General features: G+C 44.7%; 1 protein-coding gene across 2 annotated transcripts in view; it reads right to left on the bottom strand.

The window, feature by feature from the left end:
• The window catches only part of NUP54 (nucleoporin 54), a 17166-nt gene extending 2853 nt beyond the window's left edge, over positions 1-14313 (bottom strand). The window contains exons 1-10 of one of the 2 annotated variants that reach the window (XM_030021760.1): positions 13061-14313; positions 10647-10808; positions 8192-8275; positions 7925-8059; positions 6981-7210; positions 3929-4116; positions 2849-3045; positions 1475-1529; positions 811-904; positions 186-293 (exon numbers count right to left, since the gene is read on the bottom strand). In XM_030021760.1, coding sequence (XP_029877620.1) covers positions 186-293; positions 811-904; positions 1475-1529; positions 2849-3045; positions 3929-4116; positions 6981-7210; positions 7925-8059; positions 8192-8275; positions 10647-10808; positions 13061-13112 — 1305 coding nt within the window. In that variant the 5' untranslated portion in view covers positions 13113-14313. The remainder of the gene's footprint in view (positions 1-185; positions 294-810; positions 905-1474; positions 1530-2848; positions 3046-3928; positions 4117-6980; positions 7211-7924; positions 8060-8191; positions 8276-10646; positions 10809-13060) is intronic. The other variant, XM_030021770.1, reaches the window with a different exon arrangement.
• Between the last annotated feature and the right edge of the window lie 2 nt (positions 14314-14315).

Genomic DNA, 14315 nt, shown 5'->3' with positions numbered 1-14315 from the left:
TGCTGCACACCTGAAGCCTTCCCCAATAGCTCTGCCTGGTACTTAAATCAATAGCATTTAGATGAAGTCAGAATTTCATCTTTCATGTTGGCCATGCACAAGATCGCACAGGTCATCCTGCCCCCTCTCAGCTTGTCTTCTGGCACTAGACTGTGTGTCAGAATGAGTTAGACTATCCATGTTACCTGTAACGTTCTGTGAGAAAGCGCCATCAGTTTCCTTTTGTACTGTGCAATTTTTGCCATAGTTGTTGTTTGGTTTTTCTGCAGCTCACTGATATCTTCTGATATTATCTGCAGAGGAGATGGAGTTAGTTGGAAGTCATAAGAGTTTCTGGTAACAGAACACATTAGTCCTGATTTGAAACCAGGATTTTCAAACCAGTACTCAGTCCAGCAACTTAGCGTCCTCACTAAAGATGCTTCCAGAAAACTTTCTGCTAGACCTCTACTGTCCTGGTTTCTATTTATTTTCACATGCAGCTGGCATTTTCAGAAGGCATCAGAAAACTGGGTGCCTAAATTAGAGTCTGTGCCAGTGCAACTCTATTCAGCTGGTTTGAATTAGCCTATAACAACACAGCAAGGTTGAACCTGAAAAAAAAAAAAATGAAAGCCAAAACACACTGCTCAGCTTTTGGCCAAAAGATATAATTAAGGAATATATTAAGAATTAGTATTGAAGAGTCACAGCCCCATGCACATGGTTCCAGTTTCAGTTTTCAACACACAGGAGGCATGGGGGGAGGCTCATTTAATAGCACATCCTTTGTCAAAAGCAAGCAGTCATGATAAAGATGAGAAGCCTTACATCTAATCGAGTTTGATGCTGTTTGGTCATCTGATCTTGGACCTTCAATCTTCTCAACAGCTCCTTGAAACCCACCATTGGCACAGGAATAAGTCTACAAGAACACAAATATTTCTTACAACACATTTTTATATTAAACATGTGGTATGGATTACTAATTGTTCATATAATCCAATATAAAGTTACAGATAATCTTGGCTTATTATAAATTAAGATAATAGGTAAACATATCTTGTTTTGCTAAGTTCTAGAGTCCTCACTATTCCTAACAACCTGTTTCTCTTTCATAAAGAAATCAGCCAAAGTTATCTGTAACCACTGGAGGGTACAAAGGTACATCACTTTAAGCTGCAGGAATAAAAAGAGAAAACCCACGATGGTTGCAGAAAGTAAGTCACAACAAGTAGTCCATGGAATGGATGACACCACAACGTGAAATAATGCAAGTAAGGCTCTTAATCCTGACAACCCTTAAGGACCTAAATAGGTACAGGGATTAGACAGGCATTTCTAGTAATCCTCACTGCTTCCACTGAGATCAGCACTTGACAAAGTTATTTTCTAATAAGTTTCTTACAAGTTACCTGAAGGATACTACACAATATTATATATTTCTCCCCTTTCCTAGTCTTTTTGTAATACTGAGATGGACTACTAGACTTACTTGTCAGGATCAGGATTATCAACTTTGGCTTGTTCCCATATGATAGGATCAACACCTTAAAAAAAACAGACAAACAAGTTTTTAGTATGGATAGATCTGAATAGATATCATATCTTACAGCTGTTAAGCAGGAAAGATACTAGGAAATATACAAACCCTATGAACTTTGCTAACCTGAATGACTGTTATACAAATTAAGGTTAATTAAACAAGGTTATTTCTTAAAAGTCTTGGTCCTGAACTGTGGCAGTCAGTTCAGTCCAAAAGTCTGTCAAGCACTTCTACTGGTTTGAAAGCATGGGAAAGGAACAACCCATAGGTGATCAAATCAGACAATCCCTACATCAAGGGGAAAAATTCCTGTTGTTTCCACTGTATGCTACACTTGGGTCATCTTCTCTCTTCAAGTTGCTTATTGTATTAAAAAAATAAAAATAAAAAACAAAAATCAGTGATTAAGTGATCAAAGTACCCAACTAGTGGGCAAAATAATCCCAATAGGAATTATCATGGTTCCTTACAAGATTTGTCTAAAGATTTTATCTGTTAACAGAAGAGTTGCTTGTTTTGCCATGAACTGCTTCATCAGGTAACACCATAAAATAAAAGCAGTCTAATTCTACAGGTACGTCAACATCATGATGCAAGTTATTACATTCTCCAAACCTCACTGCAAATCAAATCACTGTATTAAATGCACATACCTAGGTATGCTGGGGGAGGGGGAGAGCAGGGAAGACAACACTGATAGGGAAGCAATTGACTTTCTGACCAGAAAGAGACATGCCAAAAAGAAAAAAAAAGTGCTGGTAATTTAATCATTTCAGGCCAGCTTAAAGAGGAGACCAGAACAGTCAGCTACTATAAAATTTTTCACTGCACAACACTCCAGGTAATTCCTCATAAAACCTTTTGTCTTCATACCAAAACTCATCTCTCAGGGTGTGACTGCTTCTCTGGAGCTCAGCACTAACACCTCTTCTTGCATATCTTACTGCTTGATTAGCCAGCCTACAAACTCAGCTTCCTTCTCAGTCATGGACTAACGAGCTGTGCCCAACCATCATTACACAGGCCCCCCCCCCTTTTTTTTTTATGTATAAGTTGAAATGATTTGTGATGGCTAAATCATATAGTATGGTGTTGTGTGGCATATTACTGGTAAATAATGACTGTCTTGGTAGACTACACTGCACTTCAGTGAGAAAAACAGCTGTAATTAAAACCACTACATCAGTATGTCGGAATGCCTTGGAAACTCTTGTAGTTTTAAAAGGTGTTTTCCAGTGGGGCAACACCTGCATTCTTCCCAAAGGCCGAAAAAAGCCCCAAAAGAGGCCCAACGGCACCCCTGTGCAGCCCCAGACCACATACCAGCAGGAGGGTTCTGCAGGAGCTGTTTGACTTGTGCCGGGGAAAGCTCTGTTCTGGCCATGGAGAGACTGACCCCCAGCTGCTGCAGGGACGATTTTATGTTGGCTTGTTCGAAGTGGGCATAGAGAGTCGTTGCGGGAACTCTCCTCGAAGTACCGTTGGGCGAGCGCTCAACAACGTAAATGATTACTTCTGTCCTGAGCAAGATAAAATGCATACTGTCAGATAAAGATCAGCAGTGTATAGAAACTAACATGATAAAGAAGAACCTAAATCAAAGATATCACTTCTTCCAGCTGATTGTTAACTTACTTCAGCTAACAGAGATACAAAGTACTAGTAAGTGCAGGGTTTAACACAGCAAGGCAGAAAGAAAAGCTGTAAATACCCTACAAAACTACATTCTCCCCCCCAGTTTTAACAACCATATGATATGGTGATACTAGTATTACATTAAGAATAACCTAAAACCTTTGGCCTTTAAAACAGAATGAACAACTGTGGGGAAGTAAGAAGCAGAAACGTCAGTGTGCTGAAGTACTTCAGGCTGACTAGCCTGAGGCCCCCAAACAAGTCAAAGCAGACAGCACTCTGATATAACACACACAGAAAGAGCCAGCTCAACTAGCCTTGGAACAGCTTTCCCACCAAAACAAACACCTGCGATACAGAACACTGCAAAGACACTTACTATACACCCCAAAGCCCGTCTGCCTTATGCATGACGAAGTTAAGAATACCTCACAGCTCCTACAATACTAAGTATTTATCCCACCCTCATAGTTAACATTCTCATCTCCAACTTCTGCAGCTGAGCAAGGTCTGGAGAAGCCTATTTCCTGAACAGAGCTGAGGTTCTCAGCTGTGCACTCCAGCAAAAGCAAGCAGTAACTTAAACAGGAAAGATACTGGAATTAAGACCTTAAGAAAAAGCAACATGAAGTAATGAGAGACACGAAATCAAACTCAGGATGAACAGATCTAAAATCAAGGAGAAAGGGAGAGAGAGTAGGCTAAGTGCTACCCCTTTATAGCATGCAATACCAGACAAAAAGGCAAAACCATGTCAAATTCACATACTGGTCATCTGGCATCGTTTTAACACCTTCTACATTGACAGTGAGGGTCTGGTTTCCTCCCAGAATTTTGTGTAGTGATTCTACGAGCTGCTGCTGCTGACTTCGAATATCTACTTCTTTTCTGTTAAAGACCAAGACCACGAGGCCATCTTCATCTTTGTTGTTGGGCATTAAACTGTAACCCACAGCCTGCAAATGAACAAACAAAAACTGGGGATATATTACTTAGCAAAAGCATATTTAAGTGGTGTGAAGGGGAGGGGCAAAACCCCTCAATTTTTAGAGCAACTGGTTCAAAATTTAAGTTACAACACATTCAGAGATGCAGAAACATAAAATCAATCCCCTTTTAAAACATTCTGTCACAAGGCCACCAGTAGCTTATGAAACAGTTCAGATTTTTACAAGAAGATCTCTAAGTATCCATTCCCCATCTTAAAAAAAAAAATAAATAAAGCTATGGATTGGGAGATGCCAAGTCAGCAGGGTATTTATGCTACTTCAGAGCTGATATCAATCAGGAACATTTTACGAATTTACACTTTTTCTAAGTTGCAAAAGGAACCAGAGGACCAGATCTGAATATAGAAAAATTACTAGAGTTCCAGAAAAATTTTACAACATTGCAAAACAGTTACTGACATAACCTAATTGAAAGATAAGCCAGCCATAAATCTTTATGGATCTCTTAGCATTTTCCTACTGTAGATCCAGACAGTTTGCCAAGCAGTATAAGTCAAAACACAGACACAGAGTTTTTCTACTAGCTAAGACATGCATCAAGTAAGCTTCTCACACCAGAAATTGGGACAGCCAATTTTCCCTGTGTTAGCAAGTGTCATGGGGTTTTTTTGTACAATTGCTTATAAAGTTTAATGTTATCTTTAGCCTTGCTGTGATAAATCTGTAGGTAAGGTTCGATGTTTAATTCGACATCATAATCTAATACAGGAACACTTGCTGCCATCTGTGCTAAGCAACAGCATGCTTTCCCTGTTTGAAAAAAACCAAAAACAATCCTGTTGGCTCCGGTGTAAACTCCACATGACTTTTAAGAAAGATCTAAACTGTTAGCTCATTATAAGCAAAAGCAGAGCTGCAGTTTTCATCTCATCTTGTCTATGAACTGTCACACCAACGTATCACTGGTGACACGGTGGACAGCGGGTGCTTTTTAAGGCCCTGACACCCCATGCACATGGGTGACTTGCGCCTCTCCCCTTCTGCAAGTTCAACTGAAGAGAGAAATGAGCTGGGAATGTGCCCAAGAGCCTGGTCTTTGTCAGCAGAAGGTAATTCCCCACGATGGTGAGCCTCGCAGAATCAGCCTTCTTTGGTTGGGCCGTCCTGTCATGGAGCACAACAGTGACAGTGAAGAAATAATTTGGGTTTAAGCACATGCCTTTCACTTCCATAGTTGTCAAAGAGGCCCATGCTGTGGGGAAAGACTTGCCAGTACACGGAAGACTAAATCTCATTACATGCCAAGTAGTACTAAGACCACACAGACATGACTCCTCCTGTATTTCTGTTTTAAATAAATAAATCTTTCACTATTTCTTTATGCAATTAAGTATTTTCAAACTATAACAGATTTTTTACTTTGTTGTGGTCCTTCAAGTGACAGCCTGTATCACATACCTTCGAAGCACACTTTTCTTGGTTAAGAGCTGCACACTTTTCATGGTTAAGAGCTCTTGGTTAAGAGCTGCATGCTTCTCATTTGTTCTAGAGCTGGAATTGTGTACAAGTGGATTCCCTGAATACCTGTGAAACCCTTTGGGTAATGCTTCATTCTTATCAGGTGTGTGATGCTTACAGAGGCAATAAACCAAACTAGCTTACGACACTTTGCTCCAATACCTGTGCCACCAACTTCTCCACTATTTTTCCTAGGCATCCTCCATTGCTGACATATATCGAACTTTTCAGTATTTCACTTAAGGTACGTGAACTTGTAATGGCATTAGTAATACTCAAGTCACAGGGACAAAAGTAAACCTAGTACGTGGCATTGTCTAGCCTGAAAGGAAAACTTCTCCTTTTGGTAAATGAAACTCTAAAATAACTGATTTTCCATCACATGACTTACACTTCGCAATTTTTCGAAGCCCAGAAAACTCTAAAGCCATTTCAGGCAACAGCTTACAAGTAAGCTTTCAGGTGCATCATCAACAAAATATTTAAGGTAACACCTAAGAAGGTAATGCAACAGAAGCCAAGCATTTGTTATGCACGCACTCAGTTGCGGCGAAGATTTTATAGAAGTGTCACGATGTGCATAATAAAAACTAGTCTTAATTAGGTATTAACCTACATTCAGGTTAGAAAGTTTGCACTTCAAAGAATCAGCTTGGCAAAGGAGGGTATCACCATGCCTGACCCAAATCCACTTTTAAGTCTGCAGCTTATCAAGAAAGTCAGCAGGCGCGAGATTTGCACAAGATCAAAAGCCACATATTCCTTCTTGACATGAAAAGCAAGATCTGGAACTGCTAACGATGTAATACAAGGAATGGAGTCAGCTTCAGCACTGGCAAGGATAAAGGTAGAGGAAAGCTAAAGGCTGGTGTATTTAAAATGGTATGCACAGGCCAGGTTCATAGAGGGTTTTTCTAATGTAGGCAAAGCAATGAAGACAGACCCTGAAGTTCTTATTCCAGATGTTAGCAGTTTCTTTCAGATGTGAAGGTCATTTTAAGTAGTTTCTCTAATACTGTAACCTAGACAAATACACATTAAAATTCATTTCCAGAGATCTGCTCCAACTACACACACACTAGCCTGAAGGCTATCATATGAAAACCTTAGTTTCATGACCCACATAGGCACTCATTACCTAGTACCTCAACACCACGCAGATTCCCAGCATCTATACATCTTCAAACCTTTTAATTAGCATACATCAGTTGTGTACATTACCTGGAAAAATACTGCTTCAGAACACTCTTAACAGTAACAAAATCTGATTCAAAACTCATGAGACACTCAGACACTCAGCAAGCAGAGTAACTGCCTCAGAACTGTTTGTGGGCCGTTGAACAATTCCATACCTTAAACCTGCAAAAGGGATTTTCCTGCGTGAACTCCACTGGAGCGATGTTATTGTTGAAGTAACCTTTGCCTGTTCCCCAGAAGGCCTGAAGCTGATTCCATTTTGCCAAAATAGCATCTCTCTCATCTCCTAAGAGTGTCGGAGCCGAGAGGGCACTGGCTGTATTGATGAGCTGGTTTGACTGGGCGGGTGTCTGAGCAGGCTGGCTGAACAAGCCGCTTCCTAATGCTGTGTTGGATGAAGAAAAACAAATGAACTCCTTCACCAACCAAGACAGACTTGCTTGCTAACATTTACCATCTGCGTATCATTCATATCACGTCTTTTCACATTTTGAGAAGCAAAATAAATGCACAGAATAAATAAATCAGTATCAGATAACGTTTTTTAAAAGTGTCTTTTTACACCCAATCTTCATCAGCAACAGAAGTTCCTGAATGCTGAGTTAGAAGAAAAGATGTATTATTTTTTCTTTAAATGAGATGTCTATATTCACCCATAACATCATCTGGCACCTTTGATGCCTAAATCTGAAGGGTAGATTTGTTATTGTAATTTCAGTGGACTCAGAGACTGCTGCTGGTCATTATCCAACTCACATTTCAACTAAACTCAATGCTGTTTTTCTCCCCTTTCTAGTAATGCCATGAATGTCAACACCAATTCTGCAACTACTCTTTCTACCGCTGCCAAACCAAAGGGGTGAATCTTGTCAGGAACTAAAGGGTGAAGCTCAGAAATTTGCTTGAGCTGTAGTTTAAAGAAAAAGGCAAGGGCTGCAAATGTAGGCATTCCAAAAGCCAAATTTCTGAGAAGTCTCCATCAATCAAGTGATAAGTGTAACAGCTTACAATATACTTCCGTCCCAATACTTGTGCACCTGTTGCAGTCTTATGCTTTCAATGTTAAGGAAGGGGTAAGCCAAGAGTAGGCCATACTTACTGGTCTGTTGCTGCTGCGTACCGAAGCCTCCAAAGCCTAGCCCAGTTCCCAACCCACTACCCAAGCCAGTTCCAGTTCCTGTGCCAAAACTAGTACCAAATCCAAAGCCTTTGTTCTGGGTAGCACCAAAGAGTCCTGGGGAAATAAGCAAAGAATTTTTGAGAAAAAGAGGAGAAGAGTATCTGTGCAATCCAAAACATTGTTGTGAAGGGCTGATGCCCTATGGTTCATTCTAAAGCAAATACTTTCAGACTTGTACTCTCTTACCACTGGTGCCTGTATTGGTGGGAGCGGAAAAACTAAATGCTGGTCCCGCAGTGGTGGTAGTTGTCCCAAATCCTCCAAACGCACCTAACAAACAAAGTTTGCAAGTAAGGCAGACGGCACATTGTGAGCAGCAGTTGTGCGTAACATGACAATAAACTGCACGCGTCAAAGGGTGTTATGAGAAGAGATGTTGACAGATGGATGTATTATGTTACAAGCATGTAGTTCACATTGATCGTGGGTATCAAGTTCATTGTCCGAGGAAACGGGGGAGAAAACATGAACCAGAAAGCCAATACATCTACAGTGTGTCAAGAAAGCAAATAAAAAAAAAGCAGCAGTTAACTAACATCCTGTTCCTCTACCAGCAAGAAGTGCTTTCCTTAGTGACAGACACAACTAATAATAGTATTTCTTAGATTCACTCTCAGGAATACTTCTAGTCAATGTTGGTGTTAAGTGTTTAATAAACAATCTGATGTTTTATGAGCTTTTTAAATATTCTTAACCTCTTAAGAGCAAAAATAGAAACAAATCAAGTAAAGCCTGAGGCTAGGGTGCACACAAGTGCTGTGCTTACATGGGAATGCTGTCACAGCAACAATTTCTTTCTACACACAGGTAAAACCCTACAAGGTGGGCTTTTTTTAAGCCTAGTTTCCCTATCATCCCCCCCATTAAATCTCATTTTGAGGTTCAACCACTATCAGAGGAAGATGGATGCAAAAGCAATCAGCGTTCCACAGATTTTCAGGACAACCAGTCACTGGCTAGCAGGAGCAGACCTAAGTGAGGGCCCAAGCTCCACCATGCCAGAGAAAGCTCCAAGAAACCCATCTTCCCATTTGCCCCCTTAGAAGAGGTGCCCCAATGCAGGGCAGCTGTGCTGAAACAGGTGCTACTGGCCCAGACAGCCTCCCAGTGCATGAGACTGCACAGGTGCTGGATGCCACAGCACCATCACTTTGCTAGGGTGGTGCCAGTGCACCATTGGCCCAAGGTGCAGCCTGTGGACTTCTGACTAGCCCTGGAAAAGTAAGTTCTCTCTGTTTCAAGCTCTTCTTACATGTGTTCAAATGAAGAAAGACAGTCTGCTACAAAGGATTTGTCAAAAAGACACTGCCATTGCCGACTCACACATCAATAGCAAAAAAAAAAAAAAAAAGTCTCTTTATACCTACTACACTTACCGTCCTCTTGTATACATACAAAATAAACAGCTTAAACCAAAGTTAACATGCAATCGCTTTTAATTTTCATTCAGCAAACATCTGAACGTGAGCAGGTATAAGAAGTTGTTCCCTGTAACGTTCAAGTTTCAGTCCTACCACCGAGTGAGAAACCCTAGCGGGAGTACCATCAGATGACACAATTTTTCGGTAGTTTTGTACTCACAGTAAGTTTAGTCATCCTCTCTTGAAAAAGGATCTAAGAGTGCAAATTGCTAAACAAAATTAAGTATCCAAGTTATCTTCTGGAGTAGTTCAAATTCAGCTGAAGAAATACAGCCCAATAGCGTTCATACCAAATAAAAACAAAACCAGATCCCCCGAGTGCACAGAACAGGTAAGAGTATGCTAAGACAGGGAACAATGACACTGTGGAATGAATATAATTCCTATACGAGCAGCGGCAACAAGACCCCACGGGCTAATTCTACACGAGTAAAAGCATTAGAAATCCATACAGTTAAGCATTTTTATATGAAATGGAAAAGATTTAACTTGAAATTGTATCAGTTGATTGCTAAGAACTGATGGATCTACATGGGGCCATTAACGGTTTTCTTAATCAATACCCAGCACCCACATCACACACAAGACCCTCCCACAAGCGTAGAGAATCTCTTAACGAGACCCTGGGATGTGTGCTATTTCAGGGTGCAGAATGGCATTTAGGAAACAGAGATCACAGCGAGGGCTGGTCATTTTGTGCTGATCGTATAAAATTTGTTTCTCCACAGAAACTATTGAGGTGTAGTGCATTCATGACAGCCAGCGGAAGGCCAATGAGGAGACACAGGGGTAGATGAAAAAACATGACTGCAGTAGTCCAAGAATCTCATGTCAAGAAACGTGGCATTAGGGACCAGCTCTGCAATTGTTCCTGATTGCCTGGATCTGAATGGGGAATTGATGTTGCCATTTTGCTAAGTAATCAAGGCTCAATTTTAGACTAGGTCAGACTAGTAGGTTACCACAATTCATTTCCGTTTCAGAGACTGAACATTTGGTACAAGGTTATTTTTCCTCAACAGCTATTTCTTGAGAATTTAATCAGCAAAAAACCCCTACAAGCCTATGGCTCTCAAACCCATTCCACTTTCAGAGCTTTTATCTCCAGTCTTCACTGGATATGAAGATTAGTACTAAACACAGATTCTCAGTTAGGAATGCAATTCTTGGACCCCTGCTATTAACATTTATTACAGAACAAGTATTTATGCATTATCTACCTGCACTTGCCAGACTGTTACCAAAATTGAATGGTGGAGTTGAGGTAGTGGAAACACCGAAATTCCCAATATTAAAATTCACTGCAGGATTAGCAGTTAATCCGAAACCCCCAAAATTAAACCCACTGGCAGTGGAGTTTGTAGTTTCAAGCCCACCAAATCCTGACAAGCGGGAAGCAGAAAAAGAGCAAGGTAACATTAGTTCCAAGTAAAAGGTAGGTTCAGGAAAGAAAAGCTAAAAAATTTTTCCATCACTATGGACAAGACAGGCATAGTTAAAAACAAGAGTAAGACATTAACTGGCATTAAACATTATTTATTGAACACAAGGAGGACAGTTAAAAGCTTTCTGTTTAACCCGCTCTCCCCACATCACTGCTGTGAGCATCTTATTTTTCAACTATACTGCATATAAAGCAGCTAACATTTTTTCCATCTTAGTTCAAAGCTATACATGAAAATATCCACGTGAATCAACATTCCTGTTAACAGTAATTTTTAACTGCCTAAGACTGCTTGATACAGCTGCATCTGTACTAATGTAACTGATAGTAGCATAATTATTTCACATGCTATCAGGAAGGCAAGAATAAACTATCTTCATGCTAATACCATACCCACATATGACCAGTGATAGCAGAATAAACACAAAATACAACTCCAGCAGCTGAGGCACCATGCGTGCCTCAAATACTGCAGGGCAGACTTATTCAAGTTAAATTTGCAAAATCTGTCTAGTCCAGCGCTTGCTGGTAACTTACCAGATGCATCCAGGTTTTCCAGCACTAAGAAAAATGCTAATACAGCAGCTCCCCGACTCCCTCCCCAGAAGCAGCCGAGAACAGGTTCATACTAGATAGACAGACAGGCAATGGGCAGTCCTGGGGTGTGATCCCAGAATTCCCTCTCATACTGCTCTGCGAGCACAATAAACCTTCTAACAGCGTACAAGCAGTACAAGATCATCTTTTACTTAAGATGGGGCCAGAAAATCTCTGTCTAAACCAGCCAGAGTCAGAGTGAGAGACCACACAGTATACTCCAGGCTAACTGCAGCGAAGGTGAGCCCTGTCCAAAGGGCTCACTGTCTGCTCTAAAAGCCAACAAAGAATTATTTTACTAAGAGAGAGTAAGGAAGGCTCTGGCTTACATTTCACCAAGACTGACAGTCCCTTGACAGCAGCAAAACAATAAGAGGGAAAAAGTCTTCCTTACTTTACAAGTTAAGCACTATCTTTTACACTGCTCTAAAATTAACTTCCAAGAGCATCTCATCCAAACAGGAACATTACTGCAATCAAAAGCGATGATCCGAGTGACCTGGCAGCATTAGACAGGCACCACCGTGCATCAACACATCACAAGCGCCCTCAGAGCAACTGACTCTTCTTTCGCCAGCATCAAGCCCTGGACACCTCCCGACACGGACCCGCCACCACCGCGCAGGAACTGTTCACGCGGGAGAAAGACAAAAACCCAACAAAACCCGGCCGGTACGGTGGACACAGCGTTTGACCGAAGGCGGGTGGGAGAAAACTAGCAGGGGGAAGCTCACATCTCACATCTCACCGGTTCCGCCGAAAAAAGGCGAGAGGAGACGACCACGGCCCCGTCCCCGGCCACACCCGTCCCCGCCAAAGCCCCGCCGAGGACAGCTCCGCGCGGCCGTGCCCATGGCGCTCCGCACTCAACGGAGACCGGCGGGGACCGGGCTTCCCGCGGCCGCTGAGGGGCTGCGGATGGCGCTGAGGAGAGGGCGGGGGGCACGCGCGCCCGGCCGCCGCTGAGGGGACGGCGGGTCTCATTGGTGGGGGGGCACGCGCCCCTCGTCGCCGCTGAGGGGGCCGCGGGTCTCATTGGTGGGGGGGCACGCGCCCCTCGCCGCCGCTGAGGGGACCGCGGGTCTCATTGGTGGGGGGGCACGCGCCCCTCGCCGCCGCTGAGGGGGCCGCGGGTCTCATTGGTGGGGGGGCACGCGCCCCTCGCCGCCGCTGGGGGGGCCGCGGGTCTCATTGGTGGGGGGGCACGCGCCCCTCGCCGCCGCTGAGGGGGCCGCGGGTCTCATTGGTGGGGGGGCACGCGCCCCTCGCCGCCGCTGAGGGGGCCGCGGGTCTCATTGGTGGGGGGGCACGCGCCCCTCGCCGCCGCTGAGGGGGCCGCGGGTCTCATTGGTGGGGGGGCACGCGCCCCTCGCCGCCGCTGAGGGGGCCGCGGGTCTCATTGGTGGGGGGGCACGCGCCCCTCGCCGCCGCTGAGGGGGCCGCGGGTCTCATTGGTGGGGCGGGAGGGCACGCGCGCCCAGGACCGTTGGGGCTCGGCTACCGCGCCGCGAGGAAGGAAAAAGACTCCACCCCCCCCCCCCCCGTCCCGTCCCGCCCCGGCTCCTGCCGCCGCCCGGTACCCTCCGCGCTCACCGGTCGGGTTGGCGGCCCCGGCGCCCGCCGGCGCCCCGAAGTTGAAAGCCATGAGCTGCTCTGTTGGCGGGGCCAGCGGGAAGCGCGTGCAGCCCCCGGAGAGGTCCGACCAGAAACAAACCGCCGCCGTTTCCGGCCGCTGCCGCTAAGCGCTTCCGGTTAACGCGGCCGTCAGGTTATCGCCGCGGGCTGTACCACTACGTACGGCTGGGGCGGGGGGAGATGGGACACCATCCCTGGCGGGGGGGGGGGGGGGAACGGGACAGTTCAAAAAAAGGGCCAAGAAACCCGAACAGATCTTCCCCTTGTATCAGGAGAAGAAAACGTCCTGCTTTTGGTTTAACAGAGATTTAAGAGAATCTGCCGGGGAAAAATGGTCAGGGGGCAGAGCGGACGGACCACAGCGATTCAGCAAGGAAAATAAAAGCGCAGCTTAAAGCGCTGTATCGTGTTAGAGAAACATAAAGAAACAGCGATGCGGAAAGGTACAAAGCTTCAGAAAAAGAACAGCTCTGAAGGGCGAAGTCCCAGGGACGCGTCGGGGGGCACCGCGGCCCCATTCTGAGGGAGCCGGGGCAGGCAGAGACCAGAGCGAGCTCCGTCAGGAGAGCGACGCGGCTCCTTCCACTCGAGGCCCGACGAAGAGTCGTCAACACCCAACAAAAATCGGGGTGTATGGACTCAAGAAAGAGATCTGCACGGCTGCACCGTGCTCATGGCAGCCCCCACGCAGCCCCGGGGTCGCTCCACACCTGCAGCGTCCCTGGCTGAGGAAGACCCCTTTCCTACTGCGGATCTGCCTTACAACAGAATCGGCAGTTTTTCCCTTGTCCCCTTCCTGACACCGTTAATTTGGGGCCAGGCTGTCCCCGCTGTAGGAGAGAAAATCCACTTGACTTTCCCTACGTGACAGGTTCTTCCCCGCAGTCGGCCAGGGAAGCACAAAAGCACTGAGGCGGCTGTAACACCAACAACGTATCTGGCATCCGGAACGTGGCAAGAAGAGCAGTATCTGGGTAAAAGCAGAGCAAAGAAAGTTCCCAAAATGTTTTCACAGAGTGTCACTTTCAGCCTGGCCTCCCAGAAAGCAACATTTTGGGGAGGGGGGCTGGGAGGGGGACACGGAGAAGAGGTGGCAGTTTGAGCCCACGATGTCAAATGGAGTGGTTGCTCCTTTGAGACGACTGGCTGTAAGAAGTTGTGATGAAGTTTGTCGTTCCCTGGGCGTACGGTTGCAGTTCTCAAGGCAACAGGC

Source organism: Aquila chrysaetos, chromosome 1 (assembly GCF_900496995.4).
Source record: "Aquila chrysaetos chrysaetos chromosome 1, bAquChr1.4, whole genome shotgun sequence".
Classification (NCBI taxonomy): Eukaryota; Metazoa; Chordata; class Aves; order Accipitriformes; family Accipitridae; genus Aquila; species Aquila chrysaetos.
Note: the sequence above shows the minus strand (reverse complement) of the source record. Positions and strands in the feature narration are given on the sequence as shown.